Source organism: Macaca mulatta, chromosome 1 (assembly GCF_049350105.2).
Source record: "Macaca mulatta isolate MMU2019108-1 chromosome 1, T2T-MMU8v2.0, whole genome shotgun sequence".
NCBI lineage: Eukaryota > Metazoa > Chordata > Mammalia > Primates > Cercopithecidae > Macaca > Macaca mulatta.
In genome coordinates, this window is record NC_133406.1 from 23425163 (window position 1) to 23440475 (window position 15313).

General features: G+C 38.9%; 1 protein-coding gene across 2 annotated transcripts in view; it reads right to left on the minus strand.

The window, feature by feature from the left end:
* Positions 1-15313, minus strand: part of TMCO1 (transmembrane and coiled-coil domains 1) — a 169010-nt gene that overhangs the window by 18590 nt on the left and 135107 nt on the right. For both annotated transcript variants that reach the window (XM_015125464.3, XM_077999039.1), the window contains 3 exons: positions 12585-12644; positions 7397-7443; positions 5624-5691 (listed from right to left, as the gene is read on the minus strand). In XM_015125464.3, coding sequence (XP_014980950.1) covers positions 5624-5691; positions 7397-7443; positions 12585-12644 — 175 coding nt within the window. The remainder of the gene's footprint in view (positions 1-5623; positions 5692-7396; positions 7444-12584; positions 12645-15313) is intronic.

The following is a 15313-nucleotide window of genomic DNA, read 5'->3' on the forward strand; positions in this document are numbered from 1 at the left end:
TTAAGTAACTTAAGAGTCTCATGTCCTCATCTGTAAAATAAAGATTAGAATTCTTATCTTAGAAGACTGTTAAAAGTAAAAGGGAAGGCAGGGTGCGGTGGCTCACACCTGTAATCCCAGCACTTTGGGAGGCGGAGGCAGGCGGATCACCTGAGGTCAGGAATTCAAGACCAGCCTTGCCACCATGGTGAAACCCCGTCTCTACTAAAAATACAAAAATTAGCAGGGTGTGGGGGCAGGTCCCTGTAATCTCAGCTACTCAGGAGGCTGAGGCAGGAGAATCGCTTGAACCCGGGAGGTGGAGGTTACAGTGAGCTGAGATCACGCCACTGCATTTCAGCCAGGGTGATGCAAGGAGACTCCATTAAAAAAAAAAAAAAAAAAGTAAAAGGGTAATACATATAAAGAGTTTAGTACAGTCCCCAACATAGGTTACTATTTAATTAGTAGCAGATAATGTTACTAGGCAATGAGTAACAGGCTTCTGAGGATGGTTAACTTAACAATGTTGGATAGAGAGGACACACCTGAGGGAGTGCAAGCAGGCTACTGTGATACCAAGCAAAAAGTAATAGCAGAGGAGAAAAAAGGAAATGATCATTGAAACTAGGATGGGAGCTGGTGCTAGGATGAATGAGAAGAAAGGAGAAAGGGATGAATGGATGACTACACAGAAAAAGGGACTGTTAACTGAGAGGAAGAGAAGGTTGAAAGGGTCAGATTTAATCCAGTACATATCATTCAATTTGGGACAGGACAGATACGGGGTAATGTCTAGTGAAAATAAGAGGGAGAGGAAGGGAAACAAAAAAAGTTTGAATTCCCGGTGATTAGAATTGAGTACCACTAAGACATATGGATGAGAGTGCTGCTTTCACAGAGAATACGATTGGTTCCAAGTAAGTTTCAAAGCCCATGGTTGACATTAGGGTTCATTCTTGGTGTTGTATATTCTATGGGTTTGGACAAATATATAATAACATGTTATCCACCATTATAGTATCATAAAGAATAATCTCATTGCCCTAAAGAATCCTCTGTGCTCTGCCTAGTCATCCTTCCCTTCCTCCTAACTCCTGGCAACCACTGATCCTTTTCACTCTCTCCATAGTTTTGCCTTTTTCATACAGCAGGAATCATACAGTGTATAGCCTTTTCAGAAGAGCTTATTCACTTAAAAATACGCATTTAAGGTTTCTCCATGTCTTTTCGTGGCTTACCAGCTCATTTCTTTTTAGCACTGAATCATATTTCATTGTTTAGTTGTACCACAGTTTGTTTATCCTTTCACCTACTGCAAGACATCTTGATTCCTTCCAACTTCTGGCAATTATGAATAAATAAACATCTGTGTACAGGTTTTTGTGTGGATCTAAGTTTTCAGTTTATTTGGGTTCACTTTCACTTTTTATTCTACATAAGTGTTTAAATTTTTTAGAAGTAAGTTTTTATATATTACTCATATAAGAAAATCATTTTGTAAAACTCCATATATGATTTTCCCCCCATATATGATTCTGACGCACACTCCTGGTTAAGGTCCACTGCCTAAGTTTTGGGAAACTACTGATACATAATAAACAAGTTATTTCAAATCATCAGGGAAAAGATGATTTATTCAACTATGTGATATTGACAATGGTTAAAACCTTAGTAAAGTTGGAAACCAAATACCAAAATAAATTATAGATGAAACAAGTATTTAAATATAACAACTAGGCTAGGTGCAGTGGCTCATGCCTGTACCCCCAACGCTCTGGGAGGACAGAGGTGGGGATCACTGGGGCCCAGGAGTTCAAGGCTGCAGTGGGCAATGACTGCACCACTGCACTCCTGCCTGGGTAATGGAGTGAAAACCTGTTTCTAAATAAATAAATAAATAAAGTAAATAAATAAATAAATAAAACAGGAAAAATTTTTTTTCTATAATCTGATGAGAGGAATGCATTACTTACATAATGGAAAAGAGTAACATCTTCAACAACAAAAAATATTTACCAAAAAAATAGTTTAATAGCCTCTATATGTAAAAAACTCTTGTAAATAAAAACATAAAAAATAAACGGCAAAAAAAAGAAGGCAGGGAGCAAGTGGAGGGAATGTACTAGGAACTTAAAATTGGAAAAACATAGTAAGTATATGAAAAGATGTTAAATCTCACACAAGTTATCAAAAAATGAAAAAATTTGAAAGAAATAATATTTTTCAACTATTCAATTGGCAAATATTAAGCAGTTATATCATAATTCCCAGTGATGATAAGTATAAGGAGAAAGATTCATTCACAAGTACTGATGGCAATAATCTAAAGATATAAATAAAATCTTTCTAAGGAACAATATATACCAAAGTTTAACTCAAGAAATACTAGGATATACCCTAAGGGAATAATAAGTATACACTGGTATACATATTATCTGAAAAATTCTATATGATGATTAACAAAAAATTAGTTAAACAGAGTACATCCTGGCCAGGCGCAGTAGCTCACACCTGTAATCCCAGCACTTTGTGAGGCCAACGCAGGCGGATCACCTAAGGTCGTGAGTTCAAGACCAGCCTGACCAACATGGTGAAACTCGATCTCTACTAAAAATAAAAAAAATTAGCTGGGCGTGGTGGTGCACACCTGTAATCCCAGCTACTCAGGAGGCTAAGGCAGGAGAATGGCTTCAACCCGGGAGGCAGAGGTTGCAGTGAGCTGAGACTGGGCCATTGCGCTCCAGGCTGGGCAAAAACAGCAAAAAAAAAAAAAGTGCATCCATTCAATGAACATTATAAAGACATTTCAAAAAAGAATATGTTATAGAAATATACATACCATGTTTTAAAAATTGCCCACAGATTTTTGTGTGGACAAAAATTATAGCAGGTTACAAAAATCATTCTTGTGTATTAAAGTTTATATCCAGCCTGGGCAACATAGCGAGACCTCGTCTCTACAAAAAAAATTTAAAAAATTAGCCTGGGCCAGGTGTGGTGGCTCACGCCTGTAATCGCAGCACTTTGGGAGGCTGAGGCAGGTGGATTACCTGAGGGCAGGAGTTTGAGACCTGGCCAACATGGTGAAAACCTGTCTCTACTAAAAATACAAAAATTAATCAGGCATGGTGGTGGGAGCCTGTAATCCCAGCTACCTGGGAGGCTGAGGCAGGAGAATCACTTGAACCTAGCAGGCAGAGGTTGCAGTGAGCGGAGATCACACCATTGCACTCCAGCCTGGGCAACAAGAGCGAAACTCCATCTCGAAAAAAAAAAAAGGAGAAGGATAGATGAGTACTGAGCCAGATCTTTAGTGTCCAGAATGTAACAAATATAAGAAGAGTATTTGAATAGTTGGAATTCTACCAATGAAGCTTACAGTTGACTATAACACACTGCAGCATTTGGTTTGCCTGGTAATTCATGGTGATATGTATCTGAGAAATGAGATAAAGTATGACAGAGTGCAAGAGTACTGGGTTTAGAATTTTAAGATAAAAATCATGAGATGTCCAGATATCTTAGACAAGGTATTTATTCTTCCAAAGGTACCTTCCAGCTCTGAAGGTCTGTGATATCAATAATGGTTAGTTAAGTGTAAATTTTATATTAAAAACACTTTGGACAACTTTTCTAATCCCTCATCTAGATAAAAATGACCATTCCCCTTCTTTCTCCCTTACTGTACCTCACACTTATTTCTATTGTAATACCCATCAGTGTACTCATTTCTTTACCTGTCTTTTCTTCCTATAAATTTTTGATTCTACTAAGGGCAGGGATCACATTTTTTTTTTTTTTTTTTTGGAGATGGAGTCTTGTTCTGTCACCCAGGCTGGAGTGCAGTGGTGTGATCTCAACTCATTGCAACCTCCGCCCCCTGGGTTCAAGCAATTCTCCTGCCTCAGCCTCCCAAGTAGCTGAGACTACAGGTTCACACCAACACACCCAGCTATTTTTTGTATTTTTTTTTTTTTTAGTAGAAATCGGGTTTCACCATATTGGTCAGGCTGGTCTCGAACTCCTGACCTCAGGTGATCCACCTGCCTCGGCCTCCCAAAGTACTGGGATTACAGGTGTGAGCCACCGCGCCCAGCCATTATATTCTAATACCTAGAACAGTGCCTGGCACAAAGTACACACTTAACAGGTTGGAAGGAAAAGACAGGCTTGGGGAGGAGATGCAGGGAGAGGGAGAGTCAGACAGAAAGGAAGCTGGAGAAAAAGAGTAAGAGGAAGGGAGGGAAAGGGGGAGTGAGGAAAATTCTAATACCCGCAGTACAGTTCAGATGAGCTTTAGAAAGGTAATAAATGGACCAGGCCAGGCTCAACGCCTGTAATCCCAGCACTTTGGGAGGCCTGGGTGGGAGGATCACTTGAGGTCAGGAATTTGAGACCAGCCTGGCCAACATGGTGAAACCCCGTCTCTACTAAAAATATAAAAAGTAGGCAGGCATGGTGGCGGCCACCTGTAGTCCCAGCTACTCAGGAGGCTGAGGCAGGAGAATCGCTTGAACCTGGGAGGCAGAGGTTGCAGTGAGCTGAGGTCATGTCACTGCACTCCAGCCTGGGCGACAGAGCGAGACTCTGTCCTGAACAACAACAAAAAAAGGTAATAAATTACTATCATCTTTGGGTATTTTCTGTCAAACGCAGTTTCACAATTACTCTGGTCTGCTATATGCTGGTTTAGACAACAGTAATTTACCTTATCATTAAACAAGATTATAGTTATTAAGACTCTATTTTAAGAGGCAAAAGATCTTTATATGACTACCTTCATTTTGAAGCAGCATGTTAGTAAGCAGCTGAAAAACACAGGGAACATATTACATTCTCTACAGAGAACCCATAATGCCTAAGCCTTATGTCTTATACATAAAATACCCTCAATATTAAGAGGATAAAAAAGTTATTGTGTAATTATATTTTATAAAAATTAAATTCTGGCTGGGCATGGTCGCTCATGCCTGTAATCCCAGCACTTTGGGAGACCGAGGCAGGTGAATCACCTGAGGTTAGGAGTTTGAGACCAGCCTGACCAACATGGCAAAACCTCATCTCTACTAACATCTCTACTAAAAATACAAAAATTGTCCACGCATGGTGGCGCATGCCTGTAGTAACAGCTACTTGGGAGGCTGAGATAGGAGAATCGCTTGAATGCAGGAGACACAGGTTGCAGTGAGCCAAGATTGTGCCACTGCACTCTAGCCTGGGTGACAAAGCAAGACTCCATCTCAAAAAAAAAAAAAAAAAACCCCAAAAAACAAAAATTCCCTTGACTGTGATAATTGTTTTGAAGTTATATAAGAAAATGTCCTTAGGAAATATATAGAGAAGTAATTATGGGAAACAGGGCATACAGTCTACAACATACTCTCAAATGATTAAGAATAATACATAAATAATGTATGGATGAACACACATATAATAGAGAAAGAAAAGGGAGAAAAAGAAAAAAAGAAGTGAAGCAAAACATTAACAATTGTGAATGTAGGTAGTGGATATACTATCCTTGCAACTTTTCTTTAAGTTTGAAATTACGACGAAATAAAATATTACCCAAAAAGTTCATGCTAACCTATTTACAAATATAGAGTAATAGTTATTAGTCAAAAGCATATAAAAGGACACTCACATAGAATTGAACATTCCCATTAGGGCAGTAAAACAAAAGCCAATCGCAAACATGGATTTCATTCGAACCTGTAATGAGACAAACAAATTGTCATTTTATACCAAAAAAACCACATCTAAAGCATATCTCAAAAGTTTTGGTTTCATGTCATTTTTTTAAAAAGTACTCCTTAGCAGTTCAAGACCAACCTGGCCAACATGGTGAAACCCCATCTCTACTAAAAATACAAAAATTAGCTAGGCGTAGTGGCAGGTGCCTGTAATCCCAGCTACTTGGGAGGCTGAGGCAGGAGAATCTCTTGAACCCGGGAGGCGGAGGTTGCAGTGAGCCGAGATTGTGCCACTGCACTCCTGCCCCGGGATACAGAGTAAGACTCTGCCTCAAAAAAAAAAAAAGTACTCCTTAGCAAAAAGCTATAGTTTTATGTTGGCTAACCCACCCTTCACCTCCAATTCCTCTTCTTGCCAACCAGTGAGGAAGAATATTGAGGTGACTTTGTGGCCCAATTCTGGCCAATGAGTTAATAAGTACTGGCAAAAGGCCTCTCAGTAAGTAAAAGAGAACTACTGCACAGTTCAGGTGTCCTGTGTTAAATATATAGAAGTGAAAATCAAGCTATATAATTAGCCTATCTATGCTTTAGGAAGACATGCTCAAATAAAGCCTACTCTTAATAAATAATGAGGAAATTGGTAATGAAATCACTCTTCCTTATACTTCATGGTATGCCAGATAGTGAGAACAAAAGGTCTCTTAAAGAACAGAAAAGCCAGGCACAGTAGCTCACACCTGTAATCCCAGCACTTTGGGAGGCCAAGGCAGGTGGATGGCTTGAGCTCAGGAGTTCAAGACCAGCCTGGGCAACATAGCAAGACCCCATCTCTACAAAAAAATACAAAAATAAACCAGGCATGGTGGCACACGCCTGTAATCCAAGCTACTTGGGAGGCTGAGGTAGGAGGAGCATGAAAGCCCAGGTGGCAGAGGTTGCAGTCAGTCGAGATAGAGCCACTGTACTCCAACCTTGGTAATAGAGCAAGACTCTGTCTCAAAAAAAGAAAAAAAAAAAAAAGACTGGGCAGGGTGCAGTGGCTCATGCCTATAATCCCAACACTCCGGGTGGCTGGGGCAGGAGGATCCATCACTTGAGCCCAGGAATTCAAGATCAGTATGGGCAAGATGGCAAGACCTCATCTCTACAAAAAAAACATTAAAAATTAGCCAGGCATGGTGTACTCCTGTAGTCCCAGCCACTTGGGAGGCTGAGACAGGAGGATCCCTAGGGCCCAAGAATTCACAGTGGCAGTGAGCTCTGATCGTGCTACTACATTCCAGCCTGGGTGACAAAGCTAGACCCTGTCTCTAAAAAAGAAACAAGAACACAAGACAGTAATAAAAGCCATTTATAATGTTCCAACTCCTATATTGGGATTACACATATCACCATAAAACCAAAGATTCAGCATTAACATAAGCAAGAAAAAGAAAATAAACTACTTCATTTGAAAACACAAGAGGGAACTAAGAACTGTGTGAAGAGAACAAATTATGACCTCTGAGACAGTCTAAAAAAGCTATTTATAGTATTAAAATGAAGTTTAAGAGCAGGAGCATATTTTCACTTCCATTTGGTCCAGGAACACCCATGATATTATTTATAGCCTTCACAAGTGATAAATTTCTGAAAAGGTGAGTGCAATGCACTTGATGTAAATCAGTCTTTTGCTAAAAACATTATGTGGTTAACCATGAAGTTATATTTAGGTCTCTTACCATTGATAGATCTCTGTTGTTATTCTTCAGTTTCTCTTCTTGTCTCTCTGCAATGAATTAATGAGATGGTTAATACATACAATGCTGAGCACAAAGCAGCTGTTAAATAAACTGTCACTGGTTGGTGATTACAAAAGTACTCTATCTCAATATCATTTAATAAGATGATGAAAACACCGGGGATAGTATACATTTTGTACTCAGAAGATTCAAATTCAGCAGAGCACCAAAATATTTCAATTTAAATAAATACAATCTTTAGAGTTTTTTTTGAAATTACCTCTGGCATTAAATGTCTTAACTCTGTACATTAATATATATGCTTATATTACACCCATGGGAATTGCTAGTTAATTTGTAAATACAATGATTGTACTTAGATGTCTCAAATTAGTTATCCTCTTAAATTTTCTCCCTTTTTTCAATTTCTCTAAAATGGCATATAGTCTAAAATTATAAGCCAGTTGATAGGATGAACTTAAAATTCAGGTTCTAGCTGGGCAATGCCAGCACTTTGGGAGGCTGAGGTGAACACCACTTGAGGCCAGGAGTTCAAGACCATCCTGGGTAACATAGCAAGACCCTGTCTCTACAAAAAATTTACAAATTAGCCAACCATGATGGTATGCCCCTGTAGTCCCAGCTACTGGGAGGCTACAGTGGGAGGATTACTTGAGCCCAGGAGTTTGAGGCTGCACTGGGCCATGAACGCATCACTGTGCTCCAGCCTGGGCGACAGGGTAAGACTCTGTCTTAAAATAAAAAAAACAAAAAACTATGCATTCTCTAAGTAGTGAACTTTTAGAATACATCATCTATGAAATTTGAGAAAATTTCATGGAAAGAATAATCTGGAAATATGCAGAAGATACATTTATATTTAGAATGATTTATTTTCCAAGGTGACTAGCAAAAGGGAAAATTAAAAGTCAGAAAAGGAATACTCCAAAAATGGAGCTACATTTCTTGTGGCTATTGGAATAAACTAGCAGCAATGATGACATCCATCTGACCACAGAATCAGTAGACCTTCAGCCAATCCAAATAACACAGAAAACGGCCTAGAATGAATGTATAAATTCAGGGCCCCAAATATATTAAATTTCAAAAATTTCCTCTCATATTTAAATCCAGGTCATGAAGAAAAAAGGCCAGGTGTGGTAACCGACATCTGCAATCCCAGCTCTTTGGGAGGCTGAATTAGGAGGATTGCTTGAGCCCAGGAGTTCAAGGGCAACACAGAGAAACCCCATCTCTACAAAAAAACTTAAAAATTAGCCAGGCATGGTGGTATATGCCTATAGTCTGAGTTATTCAAGGAAGCTGAGGCAAGAGGAGTTAAGGGTTGCAGTGAGCCATGAACATGGCACTGTACTTCAGCCTGGGCTGACAGAGAGTAACCCTGCCTCAAAAACAAACACAAAACAAAACAAAACTAAAAAAGAAAAGAAAAGAGATACTTATCCCACTCAGACAAGCTTCAGAATGTCTGCCCGCCCTTTCCCACCCACCTTCTGGGGATATCTGCCTGGCATCATAGCTAGTTGAAGGGTTAGCCTCATGAAGATTTATAACATCCTCTGTCCTACTACTGCTGACCCAAGAGGCAGTCAAACCATAGGCCTATGGCATAAAAAGATCGGCTGGACCAATTAGATTCCCCTCTCAGGAATTTATGCTAGAAAATTTTGGTAAAATAAATCAATTAACTATGGGAACAGAAATAGAAAAGTTACAATATAGTAATGGCTCCAAAACTTAATTTGCCTAAGAATTATATGGACAGCTTGTTTAAAAAAAGAAAAAGAAAAAAGTAGACTCCTGGGTCCCACATCCAGAGATCCTGATTCAGTAAAGTCTGGGAGTAATACTTGGAACCCTTCATTTTTCGTATCTCAAGCAATACTGATGTAGGTAGTCTATAGATCACACTATGAAAATACTGAGATAGAACCCCAGGACACAAGCATCTGGAGCGGATATTCCTAAGGGGTTGGCGGCAGGGAAGGACACAGGGAAGGTTAGGTGAAGGCAAAAGCTGAATGCCAAAAAAATTAGTGAAATCTTACAGTGAAGATCCCTGTCTGACTTTTTCTCAAGACTTGCTCTGCTTGTAGGACTTGCTTTACCACGGTTCCTGCCTTACTGTAACCACTTAGTTCAGCTTTGCCTGAGTTTCTCATCACGTATATCCTTCAAATAAACCCTTTATGACTTCTTTATTTGGAATGCAACAAAACAAACTATATAAAATTCATATGCCAAAAGTAAATTCATTTTTCTTCTATAAGAGGGAAATGCAAAATAGCCAAAACATTTGCTTCTGAAATTAAGAACTGGGAACATCAAATCTTCAATTAAAAAGCAAAAGACACTTCCACTGCAGATTAATGGTTCTTTCAAGGATGTTATCAAAGAGCTTCACCTAGTGAAATCAATGACATTTTGCTTCTCTGGAACACTGAATATTGCTGGCTGCTTCCCTCTTACTGAAAACTCCCTTCTCCCAGTGCAGTGGCTTTACTCTTTATGCCCCCTTTTCCCCCAGATACTATATATATATTTGTAAATAAGCTCAAGTGAGGAATCTGGGCTAAGAAAAAGTAAGGGTTAGATAATAACAAAACCATAGAGGATCCGTACATAAAAATACATTTAATTGGTCCTATAAACTTGCTGGAGATGAACAGCAAATCTCATTCTAGGCTTAACAGCAGCCAATTCAAAGGAAAACAAAAATCAGTTTGAGCACAGTGTCAGTAAGATAAAATAAATCAATTACTTATGAGAACTGCTACTTTTCCTGACATTGAAAACTAATAGAAACAGTTTCCACAATTTCTTATCGAAAGACAATTGTGTAATGTTGTGGATGTTTTTTAATATATTCCATAGTAATACTATAACAAAGTGTATGATACCTGGCTGAATTTTTCATAATAAGCCTAACAATGCAAATGCCAAGGTGAAATACAGTAAAAGCATTTTATGAAGTCCAAAATAATCCAGTTTAGGTTTACAGATTTCTGATAGTCTGGCTTAATCTAAGATTAAAATGTACAAATCTAGAGAATGGATAGATCATCTTTCAAGCAATTCCTCATAAATATTACATCTCATAATTTCTAGTAAGATTCTGATAAGCAACTCTTCATAAATACTACTTCTTTTTTTTTGCAACAAAGTTTTGCTCTTGTTGTCCAGTCTGGAGTGCAATGGCACGATCTCAGCTCACTGCAACCTTCGCCTCCCACCTGCCGGATTCAAGTGATTCTCCTGCCTCAGCCTCCCAAGTAGCTGGGATTACAGGCATGCGCCACTATGCCTAGCTAATTTTTGTATTTTTAGTAGAGATAGGGTTTCGTCATGTTGGTCAGGCTGGTATTGAACTCCTGACCTTAGGTGATCCACCCGTCTTGGTCTCCCAAAGTGCTGGGACTACAGGCGTGAGCCACCACGCCCAGCCACAAATACTATTTCTTATAACTTCTGATGAGATTTTTTTTTTGGGTGAGCAAACAATTCAGGGTTGCACTCCATGTTAAGATCATTTGAATTCAGATACTCTGTGTTGCCAATTTAAGGACAGAGGATAATCTGCCTTCCATTCTTATATCCTTCCTATTCTTTATAGCAAAGGTACTTGAAAGAGTTGTCCATGTTCAATGTCTTCATTTTCTCACTGTCTGCATTCTCAATGTCTGCATTCTCTCCTTCAGCTATATGATCTGGCTTCTGTCCCCCATCATGCCACTGAAACCATTTTTGCTAAAAGCACTAATAACCTCCATTTCTTAGACATTTACCATCATCATCAGGTCCTTCCTCCTCCCTGACACTCTCCTCTCAACTTCTGTGACACTACTACTTTCCAACTTATCTGGCAATACTTTTTCAGAACTTTACTTCTTCTGTTGTTCCTTAAATTTCTGTTCCTCAAGACTCTCGGCCGACACGGTGGCTCACGCCTATAAGCCCAGCACTTGGAGAGGTTGAGGCAGGCGGATCACCTGAGGTCAGGAGTCTGAGACCAGCCTAGCTAACTTGGGGAAATCCCGTCTCTACTAAAAATACAAAAATTAGCCAGGTGTGGGGTGCATGCCTATAGTCCCAGCTACTCGTGAGGCTGAGGCAGGAAAATCGCTTGAACCCGGAAGGCGGAGGTTGCAGTGAGCCAAGATCACACCACTGCACTACAGCCTGGGAAACGAGTGACACTCCATCTCAAAAAAAACAAAACAAAACAAAACAAGCAAACAAACAAAAAAGTACTTATCATCCTGCATAGTAATCACTTATTTTCTGGTCTATTTTCCTTCTCTAAACACAGTTCATAAAAATAGAATCTTTTTCTACTTTGTTTCTCCAATGCTGTTAGGGGTAACTGACACATACAGAGTAAATGTTCAATAGCATTTTCCCATAGAATTAAGTAAACAGACCACTTAAAAAACATCCAGGATCGCTATACTAACTGAAAAACTAATCAGAACAGGAACTGACATAATCTAATTGCATGGAATTCTCCCCTGGGCTGTAACAGCAGTGACCTAGGTATACAGACACAGTTTCTGAAACAAATACACAATCTCACAATAATTTTTTTCCTAATTTCAGAATCAAGAAACATCATAACATATAAAAACAAATCATATACAATCCCTATGAATTGCCTTTTGGGAACAGAATTACTTAAATTCTAAGTTACACTAAAAAACGAAAAACATATGATATGTTCATTATTTCTCCAAGTATATCAAAATTACTCAGAAAATTTCCTACCCCTTGGTGGATTTCCATCACTAGTCAATACTCAGTAAGGAAGCCATGGAAACAACGAATACAAGTAAGACTTAAGTGGAAATAATCATCTCAGATATAAAAAAAATATGCTTTTACAAACTATGCCAAAAACCCTCAGCCAAGTTCAAAAGCCACAACTGTCATTTTACAAAACTCAAATTCCAAAGCTAAGAGCAAAAATAGAGGAACTGCTTAAATTTGTCCTGTATACCCTCACGAAATGGGTAAGAATCAAGTGAGATAAAGAATGCACGTGCTTTATAAACCATAAAATCATAGAAATGTGAGTTATCACTATTAATAATTTTATTATAGTTTCGTTATCTAAGAATTAATTTTTTTCCAAGAAAAACCAAATTTCATTTTGACTAATATCTCATCTTACCTATTTTCTTTTTCTGTTGTCGACCAGCTGACTCTGTTATTGTTTCCTTCTTCTTTTCCACTGTAAACAACATAGTAACATAGTAAAAATTAACTGGACTATACCAAAGAAACAAAGGATGCTTTATTACAGCTGAACCAATGAAAAAAGCTTGCAAGAAAGTTACACAGTGACTGATTATGGTCATGATTAAGTTAACTGGTCCACTCTCACAGCTACTGATGGTAAAAGGTAGATGCAACATTCTAAGAATGAAACAACAATTCTAAGCATCATTAATCAAATACCCATAAAGAATTGTATTGATACGATCATAATGAAAACAGACCATCAGCTGAGGATGATTACCTTAGCTAGCGTCAAAGCACAATTTTCAAATTCTGCTCTCTCAGATAACTAGGTTAATTGTAATTCCATTATCTTATGACAAATGGTAGAAATTTATTCACTCAGTTATTCGTTGCCTAAATAACTCTAAGCAGATGAAAAAAATATGCTCCCTACCTTCTAAAGAATACTTTAGTCAGGGGAGATAATCAAATGACAATTACAGTAATGTGACAAGATAGATATATGCACACTGCAGGAAAATCAGGAGAGCCAGAAAAGCTAAGACCAGGCAGACGCAGTGACTCACACCTGTAACCCCAGCACTTTGGGAGGCCTAGGCGGGCGAATCACCTGAGGTCAGGAGTTTGAGACCAGCCTGGCCAACATATAGTGAAACCCCATCTCTACTAAAAAACATACAAAACTGAGCTGGGCGTAGTGGCATATGCCTGTAATTCCAGCTGTGTGGGAAGCTGAGGCAGGAGAATCACTTGAACCCAGAAGGTGGAGGTTGCAGTGAGTCAAGATCGCACCATTCCACTCCAGTCTGGGCGACAGAGCGAGACTCTGTCTCTCAAAAAAAAAAAAAAAAAAAGACCAATTTTTCTGATGCATTTCAATTACTATCAAGATTACATAACAATAAGCTTTTGAAAAAGAAATAGTGGACCAGGCGCGGTGGTTTACACCTGTAATCCCAGCGCTTTGGAAGGCCAAGGCAGGTGGATCACGAGGTCAAGAGATCCAGACCATCCTGGCCAACATGGTGAAAACCCATCTCTACTAAAAATACAAAAATTAGCTGCGCGTGGTGGCACATGCCTGTAGTCCCAGCTACTTGGGAGGCAGAGGCAAGAGAATTGCTTGAACCCGGGAGGCAGAAGTTGCAGTGAGCCAAGATCTCACCACTGCACTCCAGTCTGGCGACAGAGCGAGACTCCATCTCAAAAAAAAAAAAAAAAAAAAAAGGAAAAGAAAAGAAAAAGAAAAAGAAATAGTATAACGTATTTATATTATATTTTCTATCTTTAATCTCCTGTAAATGGACTAGGGATATGTCAAAAATTGCCTTTACTTAGTTTATTTATATTACCTGTTACCCATATTATTTTAGTATGCTAATAGCAAACAGTACGGTGTAAGTATCATTTCTAAAACCTACATTAAAGAGAATTAGCAGGTAGAACTCTTTCCCTTAGTACAAGAAGTCTGTCCCTGAATTCTAAAAGCAAAATTAGTATCACTGCTTTATCTAAGAATTGTAAAATTCAATTTGACTCCAATATTGCAAATGAAATTTAAAGGGTTGGCCAAAATAAAATATGTGATTTATGTGATTTGTGTGTGTGTGTGTGTGTGTGTGTGTGTGTGTGTATGTGTGTACAGTTTATGTATGTTCTGGGAGACTGAGTAACAGATACTGTTCTAGGTAAACAAAAAGATAGAGATAGGCCAGGCATGGTGGCTCACACCTGTAATCCCAGCACTTTGGGAGGGTGAAACAGGAAGACTGCTTGAGCCCAGGAGTTTGGGATCAGCCTGGGCAACATGGCAAGACTCTGTCTCTATAAAAAATTTAAAAATTAGCTGAGTGTGGTGGCACATGCCTATAGTCCCAGCTACTCAGAAGGCTGAGGCAGGAGGAGCTCTTGAGCCTAGGAGCTTGAGGCTGCAGTGAGCTGTGTTTGCTCCACTGCACTCCAGCCTATGAGAGAGAGAAATCCTGTTGCCAAAATAAAATAAAATAAAACACAACATCATGTATACGGAAAGAGCGAGAGAAAGATTTTGAATGAACATACTAGTGAGAGATCATAAAAGAAAAATGTCAAATTTCACATTTTAAGATGTTATAAAAACAACATTTTATGTTGGGTGCAGTGGCTCAGGTCTGTAAGCCCAGCACTCTGAGAGGCCAAGATGGGAGGATTGTTGCAGTTCAGGAGTTCGAGATCAGCATGGGCAACATGGCGAAACCTCGTCTCTACCAAAACTGCAAAATCAGCCAGCCATGGTGGTGCACTCCTGTGGTGCCAGCTGCTCAGGAGGCTGAGATGAGAGGATCACAGGAGCCCAGGAAGTCGACACTGCAGTGAGCCATGATTGGGCCACTGCACTCCAACCTGGGTGACACAGTGAAACCCTGTCTCAAAAAAATAAATAAAAAATAAACATTTTTATTAAAATGTTATAAGGATAACATTTCAAAAGACAAAATGGATTTAGAAAACACTTAATGTTTTATTCTTTATCATTATTATTAAACAAAGAAACAAAAATATTTCTTTCCCACCCCAGAAGGACTGTAACACAACTACTTGGCATTTAATCGTGACTGCATAGAAAACAGGGCAATAAAAAGACAGAAGGCTACAGAATAGAAACATAAGACAATTTCA